General features: G+C 26.6%; 1 protein-coding gene across 12 annotated transcripts in view; it reads right to left on the bottom strand.

The window, feature by feature from the left end:
• LOC122508484 (nephrin-like) overlaps positions 1–12,031 on the bottom strand; it is a 403,257-nt gene that overhangs the window by 146,376 nt on the left and 244,850 nt on the right. For all 12 annotated transcript variants that reach the window (XM_043621868.1, XM_043621866.1, XM_043621865.1 and 9 more), the window contains one exon: positions 8,268–8,273. In XM_043621868.1, the coding sequence (XP_043477803.1) occupies positions 8,268–8,273 (6 nt within the window). The remainder of the gene's footprint in view (positions 1–8,267; positions 8,274–12,031) is intronic.

The following is a 12,031-nucleotide window of genomic DNA, read 5'->3' as shown; positions in this document are numbered from 1 at the left end:
AAATAATTTTCAAAAAATTTGATTAAGCTTTTTAAAAAAAAATTAGTTTGATAGAATTTTTAATTAAAGGTATGAAAAATTGAGATTATCAAAGATTTTAATTTGAAACCTTTACAAAATTCAATTATTTCGAAAAATTGCAATTATTAGTACCTTTTCCAAAATAACTACTTTTTTCGAGGAATTCGATCAAAATTATATTAAAAATAATTGAAATTCTGCAATGAGTTATATTATTTATGAAAATAATTGAATTATTGCGAAGCATTTTATAAAAAAGTTTCAAATAATTGATTTCTTTAAAAAAAAATTTATGCAAATTCTATTTTAAATAAATGAATTCCTGGAAAATTTTTTTTTGGAAAATAATTGAATTCCTGTGGAATTTTTATTTTTTTGAAAAATAATTGAATGTTCGTGTGGAATGTCATCAAAATTTTTGTTTAATAATTGATTTTTTTTGTAATTTTTATTAAACAGTAGAATATTAAAAATCATTGAAAAGGTTTTAAAAATAATTGAAATTTTGCCATGAATTTTATTAAAATTTTTGAAAATAATTGAATTTTGCAATGAATTTTATTAAAATTCCTGAAAATAATTGAATTTTGTCGAAGAATTTTGCTATTCATTTATAAAAATAATTGAATTGATGCATTTTATAAAAAAGTTTTAAATAATTGATTTTTTTCGTAAAAATTTATGCAAATTCTATATTAAATAATTGAATTCCTGTGAAATTTTAATTTTTTTGGAAAATAATTGAATTCCTGTGGAATTTTTATTTTTTTGGAAAATAATTGAATGTTCGTGTAGAATGTCATCAAAATGTTTGTTTAATAATTGAATTTTCTTTTGTAATTTTTATTAAATTAGTAGAATATTAAAAATCATTGAATTAAAAAAAAAAGGTTTTAAAAATAATTGAAATTTTGCCATGAATTTTATTAAAAATTTTGAAAATAATTGAATTTTATTAATTTTCAAAACAATTGAATTCTTGTACTGAATACTATTATTTATAAAAATAATTGAATTTTGCAATGAATTTTATTAAAATTCCTGAAAATAATTGAATTTTGTCGAAGAATTTTGCTATTCATTTATAAAAATAATTGAATTGATGACGACAATTTTTTTCAGATTTTTTGAAAATAATTGAATTTCTTTGAAGAATTTTGCTATTTATATTTTATAAAAATAATTAAAATGTTAAAGAGAATTTTTTTTTTAATTTTTCGAAAATAATTGAATTTCTGGAAAGAATTTTTAATGTTTATTAAGATAGTTGAATTGAAACTAATTTCAACAGAATTGAAATTAAAATTTTTCAAAAAAATACTTCATTAAATGATTTATAAGTAATAACTTTATGGCAGTTCTTCAATAGAATTAAGTTATTTAAAAAAAATTTTTGTCAGAAATAGAACAAATCTAAGGTTTTGTTTAGAATTCGTGGTAATTTCATAGTTTATGAGGCAAACAAAAAGACACAGAAATTTAGAATTTTTTTTTTAAATTCTAAACATTTAATTTTTTTTTGCAATACTTTTAATAAAAATCCCTGACTTTTTTTTGAATTCCCTAATTTTCCTGACCTTTGCCAACCCTGTAAATGAATCAAACAGTACAAAAATCAATCGAACCTTCTAAGCAATAAAGAAAAATTCCAGCAACCATGAAAAAAATACCATCAAATGAAACTAAACAATTTCACTTCTTTTTTTTCGGAAAACCTATAAACTCGTGGAAACACAACTGAATCAAGTGCGTCCGAAAATTTAATTAAATTTGATATCATGAAAAGATATAATTTCTCATGATATAAATATAATGAAAACGTGCCGTGAAATATTATAACCTGCGAGTGACCGGAACACTGTTTTTTTCGTTTTTTTTTTTTTTTTTTTTTTTTTATTTTAGAGAAAAGCCGAAGGGGGACAATTTCTTTTGAAGAATAGAAAATAAACGGACCGCTGAATTCCGCGGGCTGGTTATTACCGAACAAAGGGAGAACAGTTGGCGTGCTGAAAAGTGTAATAAAAAGACAAATAGAAATGGTGAGCTTAAGGTATCATATTCTCGACAAAGCAAAGATCAGAGAGTAAAGAGTAAAGGCCATGGCTACGTTGCTGCGGACTTCTCTTCTCCAATTTTTTTTTTTTTTTTTATTGTCTCTGTCGTTTGCAGGACTACCAACATTTTTAAATTCACACGTTTTCTGTATATATTGTTATAATAGCGTTTTTATTCATATCTGAGTATTTTCAAGTCTTAATATTATACTTTCGAGAAAAAAAAATTTTTTTTTGGTTTCTATAAGAAAATCGAATTTGAATTTTTTTTCCTCGATCAGTTTGGAGAAAATCAGCTTTGATATATATAAATATTTAATAATATATATACACAGAGAAAAATCTATATAATACATTGCTTTGATTTGTACAGCAGTGTTATTGAATTCGAGAATAAATTCTATAAATCATTTCAAATGTGGCCCAACGTACGGCATATCTGCTATAAATTATTACTGCATTTCCATTGACTGCACTCGAGTGCGAACCGATACGCCACATTTATCTTAAATATTTATTTTCATTCGATTTTTTTTTATTTATTTTTATTTTTTTTTTATTTTGGAACCAGTGCGGTTTATCTTTATCAAAACTGATTGAGTCAATTTTTAATTTATCAATCGGCGCGAAACAAATATTGACTCGATGTTCTCTTAGTGAATAAATATAAACTAATTTTGTTGAAAGTAGAAAATCGAAAAAAAAATTTTCCACTCTAAATTTAAATTGGTGGCCATTTAAAATTAAAAATTTTTTTTGTATTAAAATTTTTTTAATTTACAAATTTAAATTAAAAATTTTTTTTAATTTAATTTTTTTAAAATTACAAATTTAAAATCAAAAAGTCAGTCACTAATTAAAATTAGCAAACATTATTACCAATTCAAATTTAGAGAATATAACATTTGTTAAAAAATTTATTTTTTACTACTTTTTTATTTAACACTTATTTTATATTCTATATTTTCAATTAAATAAATTTTTTTTAGAAATTATGATAAATGTATGAAATAATTTTGATATTATCCAATTAGCTAATTTGGGAAAATTAAATCTTTTCGTGAACCAAATTTTTGTACGAATATAAATTTTTCGCTCTTCTAGAAATTTTGTATGACGCGAAAACTTTTATGCTAGACAGAAGGAAAATTTTTGAGAAAAGGACAGTTCAAGTATTGAAAAATATGATTTCCCAAAGGTACAGGAATGTACAAAGAGAAAATGTTTGATCGTCTATAATTCACTTTTCCGTAATTCACTTTTCGTTTTTCATGAATGTGCACCTCCGCTATTCGATATGAGAGGATTTCAAGTCACGCTTTATCTTACTTTATTCGCGAAATAGGAAGAAAAAAAAACCAAAACAAATTCCTTCACATTTATCGTTATTTTTCTTTTTCTTCTTTTAATTTGAGAAAAAAAAATTGTGCACCAATAAAAAAGAAGGACAAAATTATTTGTAAATTATCACAAAAATATTTTTTATTTTTCTTTCTTGTAAATATACAAAATTTTCTTTAAATAAAAAAAATCTTTTTATATTTAAAAGATAACATTTTTGTTCCCCATATTTTTCTCTCCTAAATCCAACTCTTGGAGAAAAAACTCAAGTGAACGAAAATTTAATGAAAGAGTAAAAGGGTTTTATATAAGAAAATTTTGAAGAGCGGGAGAGAAAAAAAAACTTTCTATTCACAAATTTTTCAACCAAATAAAAAGTTTGTAATTCTTTTCCGGTGAAAATTCATTTTGACAAAGAAAAAAAAAACTAGCAGTAGAAGAAGAATTTTTTTTTTCAAATTCGTTGATTATAATTTTATAAACGGACTTGCAACTTGGTAGGAAAAATTAGTCAATGTTGAAAAATCAATATCCATAGTAACAAAATGCACTTTTCTTGATGAATCTTTTCTAGTTCAATCAAATTACTCTCAATTAAAAAATTTATTCTCCAATCGTGAAAAACAAGCACGAGTTAGAGAGAAGGAAAGAGGGAGAGAAAGAGAGAGAGAAAGAGAGTAAGAGAGAGAAAAAAAATGGTTGAAACGAAGTGAAAGATATATGTCAGTTAGTCTCTGGTCTCTGCCAGTTTAATCCAAGCGCGGTAGATTTTGGAAACGTGCCAATGGCCAACTGGAATTGAAAGTCACTCTCCAGCCAATAGAAGAGTGATAAAACATCCGTCCATCGTGCCATGAACGACAATTCGAAGACTTATTTTTCATTCACGTACAATTGAGCAAAATTCCTCGAGAACTGTCAATGATCATTTTTGTATATTTTTATATAAATACAGAATTAAGTCTCGATAAATTTGGTACTCGATTTTTTTTTGAATTACTTAATTTTTTGACTGAATCGATCAAATTTCTAAAAAATCGATTTCTTTCGGTTGAATTTACAATTTTGCTGAATTGAAGAACAATTTTGATTGAAATGACTAAATTGTTGGCTTAATTAATTAAATTTTGAATGAATTGGCGAAAGTTTGGTTGAATTGACCAAATTTTGGGTGAATTGACTAAATTTTGATTGAATTAACAAAAAAACTTCTTCCGATAGAAACGATTAATTTTTGGCTTAATTAACTGAATTTTGAATGAATTGCCAAAGGTTTGGTTGAATTGGACAAATTTTGGGTGAATTAACTAAATTTTAATTGAATTAACAAAAATTTTTAATGAATTAGCGAAATTTTTGTTAAATTAACAGAATTTATTTCTGAATTAAAAAAAAAAAATTTTGCTGCATTAAGCCAATTTTGATTGAATCAAACAAATTTTGGTTAAATTAACTTAATTCTTAAGTGAATTGGCGAAATTTTTGTTGAATGAACCTAATATTTGTCTAAATGAACTAAATTTTGGTTAAATAAACCAATTTGTGGCCGAATTAACTACATTTTGTCTAAATTAACCATATTTTTGTTGAATCGACTTTATATCCACTTTTGATTGAATAAAGCGAAAATTTAGTTGAATTAAAGAACAATTTTTATTGAATCGGATAAATCATTGGTTTAATTAACTCAATCTTGGCTGATTTGGCGAAATTTCAGCTGAATTAACCACATGTTAAGTGAATTAACAAAATTTTAATTAAATTAGCAGAATTTTGCCAGAATTAGCAAAATTTTTCTTAAATTAACCGAATTTTTGGTGAGTCAATTCAATTAAGGTTAAATAAAACAGATTTTGGTTAAATAGACCAATTTTTGGCCAAATTAACTACATTTTGTCTAAACCAGCCATATTTTTGTTGAATCGACTTTATTTTTTCTGAATTAAAACTAAATTTTGATTGAATCGATCAAATTTTTGGAAAATCAACCTTTAGATGAATTAAGCCAAAATTATACTGAATTAAAGAACAATTGTTATTGAACCGAATAATTTTTTGACTTAATTAAGTCAATTTTGAATAAATTTGATAAAGTTTGCTTGAACTGACCAAATTTTGGTTGAATTAACCAAATTTTGACTGTATTTAATTGTTTAAATTGTTTAAAATTAATAATTGATAATAAATTATTATTATTAATAAATTATTATTATTAATTAATAAGTTTTTTAAATTAATAAAAAAAATAAAGAACTCGATTCAAATAGAATTTCCTCAGAAGAAATAAAATAAAATTCGCAAGGATTTCTTATCAGAGCAAAAAAAAAAAAAATCTTTTCGTTTTCATTCCCACAGTAATTGGTACATTGTCGGAAAAATAATAATTTCTCCAAAATGAAATATATATATCAAGAAATGGTAAACCATAATTCATTGTTAGATTGTCGATAACCATCACATACAGTGTGGGAAGAAAAAAAAACGTTTATTTTGTTTTTTATTTCACTTTTGCGTGATTTGTGCTTTTTAATTTCTTTTTTCTTTTCATTTAAAATTCTAATTACAAGACAATTATTATGTTTAAAATTTTGTATTGGAATGTGTGTTTCTTGAGTTATTTTTTTTTAGCGCCCTTTATCGATAACGACAGCGGAACTAGTTGTAGATTGTCAGTGCGGATTAATTAAGAACTAATTCTAGCCAGATTGCACCCAACATGGGCTGGCGTGTGAGCATTATTCAAATTAGACCACGTCTCTTGGGGGTTCGTTAAGAAATTGTTGATGATCTATCTCTCATTAACATTTTCAAATTAAGTTAATTACTGTCCGAAAAAAAAGTGAATGAAAAATTATATTTTTGCTTTATATTCTTTGTATATAGTCAATTTATTAACTCAACGTATTTCTTTTTCTTATGGGAAACAAATTCTTTTCTTACTAAAAGGCATTGGAATTTTACTGATTTACTAATTCAATAATTTTCTATTTTACTAATTTACTAATTTACTAATTTACTAATTCACTAATTTACTAATTCACTAATTTACTAATTCACTAATTTACTAATTCACTAATTCACTTATTTTCTATTTTATTGATTTACTAATTTACTAATTTACTAATGTACTAATTTACTAATTTACAATATTAGCAAATAGTATAAATTAAAAAAATTAGTAGACCAATTTTTGCTAATTAAAAAAAGGAACTAAATTTGTAGAAGAAATTTTACTGGATAAAAATTAGGAACTAAATTAGCAGAAGAATTTTTACTAATTCAAACTTAAAAAGTGATTCAAATTCAAATCAAAATAATGAATTAAAATAAAATTTATTCGCTCCATATAAAATATTCACTTCTGATAATACGACCAAGTAGTAAATAATAAATTGATTATTCAATTCAAACAAATTTTCTCCACTCCACCGATAATTTACAGAAAAAAAAACTGTTCTTTCCTTTAAGGAAATAATAAACAAGATATTTCGCATTCCATTATAAATTTTTCTTGCATGTAAAATATAAATTAGATTTTCTCCTCACAAAGCAAATTCTCCTCTTCTTTTTCAACAATTTTTTTATTTCTTCTCCTTTCCTTCCTTTTTCCAATTTCCAATGACAGATTTTTAGTGATTATTTCCAATTTGGAAAAATCACGTCTGCCATTCAATCTAGATATATAGAGAACAAAAGTAAAACAGAGAATGTCATTTGAAATTGGTTGGATATTGTTAATACCGTGAGTACTTGAGGTAAACATAAGTCTGTGTGCGGTTAGCCGCAACTGCAGTCATTATCGATGATATTCGTTTCTTGTCTGTTTCCAAGTGATGGGCTTTGTGCCAATTCCGAAGCGTTACATAGTTGCTAACCAACGGAATGATTCGAGTTCCAAAGCACGGGGATATATATAAGAGGGGGGGAGGGAGAGCAAAATGCCGAACAACGCCCTTTCTCTCTCTCTCGCTCTCTGGTGTCTAGCCAGTCGCCAGACTTCCTATATTATACCGACAGAACGAAAATCGAAACCAAGGGTGGACAAACTTCGCGTAGGATGCTTTTTGTTCACATGTAGCCAAACTTCCAGCTCTCAAAAAGCTTTAAATGGAAAACTAAATTCGAGAGTCATGTTAATTTTAAATATTTGTTAATTCTTCTGTTTTCATTCGGTGATTAAAAAAAAAGTTCTATACTTGATTTTTAATTATCTTTAGGTAATTAACGACTTTTTTTTACTAAAATTCCCTAAATTGTCAGTTAAAACTATGATTTTTAACTGATTCGAATTTAGAGAGTAGTTACGATTTTTTTTTTAATCAAGTTGTATAGTGAAAAATTATTATAAAATTCACTGTTAACTTAAAAGTATAAAATTGCAACGAATTGATACAAAAAATGTGGATCAAATTGATCTAAATTTTTGGTATTAATTTGATCAAATTTAGTATTAATTTGATCCAATTTAGTATCAATTTGATCCAATTTAGTATCAATTTGATACAATAAAAAGAGAAACTGTGAATTGTTAAAATTTTAAAAATCTTTACTAATTTCAATTAGTAGTACAATTTTTACTAATTCAGATTTAGAGAAAACACATTTTTTCTAAGGATATCAAATTGAGACAAAAAACGAATTAAAAGCGTTGGGAAGCAACGTTTTGATTCGTTTTTCGTCTCAATTTGATATCCTTAGGAAAATGTAAAAGTACTTTTTTCAATACTTTTGAAATATTTTTAAAATATTTTTAAAATATTTTTAAAATACTTTTATAATAATAAATAATAATAATAAATAATTACTCACGAGGAGAAAGTGAATATTGAAATAAATGGACGTTTTGCTCACCAGCAACTGAAACAGAGAAAAGAATAGAAAAACGATGTTAGTACAGTTGATAACTCAATGTATATTGTGTGGAGGTGAATTAGCATATAAGGGGTGAATTTTCATTTTCGACATTTTCGAATGCATTTTCTATATACATATATATAAAGTACAAGTTTAGAAACCGCGTAGTTACAATTAGCCCAGTTTTCAAAGTTCCATGAAGCAAAACCAAGTCTTACGCGTAAAGGTTACATAACTTTGAAAACTGCTATACTTTACATACTAATAATAATATATATTTGTAAGTCATGACTTGTTTCTGTAAAATCACAGCATACAAGGATTATTATTTTACCAAAAAAGAAAGGACGAACTTAAATTTCTTTAGATTACTATTTTTTTCTTTCTTAATTATTTTTGAGAATATAATTTTTTACAAGTGGTTGAAGTAATTAAGAAGTAGAAAAGAAAATAGAAATACCGAAAATAGAAAAATAATTAGAAAAATGAAATAGAAAAGAAAAAGAAAACAATTTCGAAAAATACAAAAAACAGAAATCAAAAGGACAAGAAAAATAAATAAAGGAAAAAACCAAAAAAAATACCTGTAAACAAAAAAAACAAAAATAATTCAAACAGAGAGAAAAATGTGGAGAAATACAAAAGGTAGAAAGAAAGCACAAAAGAAAAAACAAAAATTTAGAAAAATGAAGAATAAAGAAAAAAAAGTAGAAGAAAAATAAAAAAGCATAAAAAAATACAGGAAAACAAAAAAATACCGGAAAAAATAGTATAAAAAAAACCAAAAAGTAGAGAAAAATGCAAAAAAATAGAAAAATACAGAAAACAAGAACAAAAAAATTAGAAAAATATAAACAAAAAATTCAGAAAAATAAAAAAAATTTACTAGTAAACAGAAATGAAAAGCATAAGAAAAATAAAAAAGCCAAAAGTACCGGGAAACGAAAAAAAAAATTGTAAACATTAGCAAATAGTAGAAGAAAATACAAAAAAAAATACTAAAAATAAAAAGTTCAGGAAAAATACAAAAAAATTTAAAAACATACCGAAAAAATAAATTTATTAAAAATTTAAAAGTTTAAGAGAAATAAAAAATATCGATGAAATATCCTCTATTATATTAAGTTGAAGAACGACCGACCGACCGACCGACCGACCGACCCTAGCCGTATATATATGTATATATCTTTTAAAAACAATATTAACACAAATGTATACAAATTCACAAATCACGCATGCGCAGTAGTGTTATATCAATGTCAGGCATGCGCAGTAGTGTTATATCAATGTCAGGCATGCGCAGTAGTGTTGTGTCAATGTTAGGCATGCGCAGTAGTGTTGTATCAATGTTACGCATGCGCAGTAGTGTTCTGTAAATGTTACGCATGCGCAGTAGTGTTCTGTCAATGTTACGCATGCGCAGTAGTGTTGTATCAATGTTAGGCATGCGCAGTAGTGTTATATCAATGTCAGGCATGCGCAGTAGTGTTGTGTCAATGTTAGGCATGCGCAGTAGTGTTGTATCAATGTTAGGCATGCGCAGTAGTGTTATATCAATGTCAGGCATGCGCAGTAGTGTTGTGTCAATGTTAGGCATGCGCAGTAGTGTTGTATCAATGTTAGGCATGCGCAGTAGTGTTCTGTCACTGTCAGGCATGCGCAGTAGTGTTGTGTCAATGTTAGGCATTCGCAGTAGTGTTGTGTCAATGTTAGGCATGCGCAGTAGTGTTGTGTCAATGTTACGCATGCGCAGTAGTGTTCTGTAAATGTTACGCATGCGCAGTAGTGTTCCGTCAATGTTACGCATGCGCAGTAGTGTTCTGTCAATGTTACACATGCGCAGTAGTGTTGTGTCAATGTTACGCATGCGCAGTAGTGTTGTGTCAATGTTACACATGCGCAGTAGTGTTCTGTAAATGTTACGCATGCGCAGTAGTGTTCTGTCAATGTTACACATGCGCAGTAGTATTGTGTCAATGTTACGCATGCGCAGTAGTGTTCTATGAATATCAGTCATGCGCAGTAGTGTTCTATGAATATTAGGCATGCGCAGTAGTGTTCTATCAATGTCAGGAATGCGCAGTAGTGTTCTATGAACATCTAACATGCGCGCAAAACACCCACACATGTATACTTACACATAGACACTAATCACATGTACATAATTAAACAAATGAGTACATAAACATGTACTCATATGCAGATATAAACTCCTACATATACACAAATCACATACATAGATTTAACCCTGAAACCGCACCCTGGGTGTGCGACACCCATATTCCTGCTTTTTACACCAATATATCGTTTATATTTGCAAAAATTAAACATGTGTCGCTATTGGACGGTACATTTTGTACTTAAGTTTATGTTCCGTGAGTAATATTTGTCTCCCACGTATCTTTGCGTATTTGAAAACTTTATGAAGTTGAAAGCGAAAAATTTATAAGTTGCTGACACCTAATTTTCGGTTTGAGGTAATTTCAGTAGTTTAAAAAATTTCTTTTTTAATTATTAAAATTAAATAATAAGATCATTTTTCCAAAAGAAAATATCCTATTCCAGCTTGGAAAACACACTTAAAAGTCCCTAGGTGTCGCACACCCAGTGTGCGGTTTAAGGATGGATTCGGCAGTGTGCGGTTTAAGGGTTAATAAACAATTGATAATATAAATTGTTGAATTTTTTAAGGTTCGTTGATGCACTTAGTGTGTGTTGAAATTTTTTTAAATATACATAAATACCTCAGTCGCTAATACTGCGCTGTCTGTGTTGTAAGGGAACTTATTTATTTACTTGTGTATTTACTTATTTATTTGTTTGACAGAAATCAACAATAATTTTTTAAATGAATAATCAGTGAAAGATGACTTATATTTCTGTAAGTGTAATTTTCAACTGACTTTTAGTAAAATTATTTGTTAGACAGAAATTTACAATAATAAATAAATTACAATAAAATAACAATCAGTGAAGAATGACTGATATTTTAGTACTTTTCAACTAATTTTTAGTAAAATTCCACTGATTATGAATCCAAAGTCACTTTTTAAAATTACAAAATGGCGAATCCAGGATAGCGGACGAAAATGAAAGATTTAGTAAGAGAATACGTAAAAATAACATTTCGTATAATGTACAATGACAATTTTTTAAAATGTCACTTCATAATTTTTGTCTTATTACACAATGATTTTAAATAAAATAATTTATATTTTTATAAATATTAATAATTTTTTACATTTTCTAACCACTATTAGGTTTTTTTGTAAATGTTCAAACTCTGGTTTAGAAAGAAAAATTTATATTATTATACAACTATATTGTCTAGACTTGCAAAAACCCAAAGTCTAGACTTTGTCGTAACAATATTGTTACAATATATATTGTAACAATATTGGTGACGGTGACGTGCGTAAGAATAATGCAGTAAAAATTTCAAAAAAACATTTCCCAACAAAATTAATGAAACAGCATTTTTATATAGTTTACGAGATAAAAATTCCTGAAAAAAGTGTTGAAATTATTTGATTGAAGAGCGTTCACAAATGATGTCACGCAATTTTTCGGGATTTTATACCCCCCCCTCCCCCTGTCAAACAAATTCACCTTGCAAAATATTAAAAATTTTGTAAAACTTTTTGGCACACTTATTTAGGACCCTAAACACTATCAAATTACAAAGTACCCAAGTATCACAGAATATAACCTTAAATTGAAGGGAATATTGCATTTCATATTCGGAATATTCCAGTGGAATG

This window comes from Leptopilina heterotoma, unplaced genomic scaffold (genome assembly GCF_015476425.1).
Source record: "Leptopilina heterotoma isolate Lh14 unplaced genomic scaffold, ASM1547642v1 Lhet_54, whole genome shotgun sequence".
NCBI lineage: Eukaryota > Metazoa > Arthropoda > Insecta > Hymenoptera > Figitidae > Leptopilina > Leptopilina heterotoma.
The sequence above is the reverse complement of the archived record's forward strand: the minus strand, read 5'-3'. Positions and strand labels throughout refer to the sequence as shown.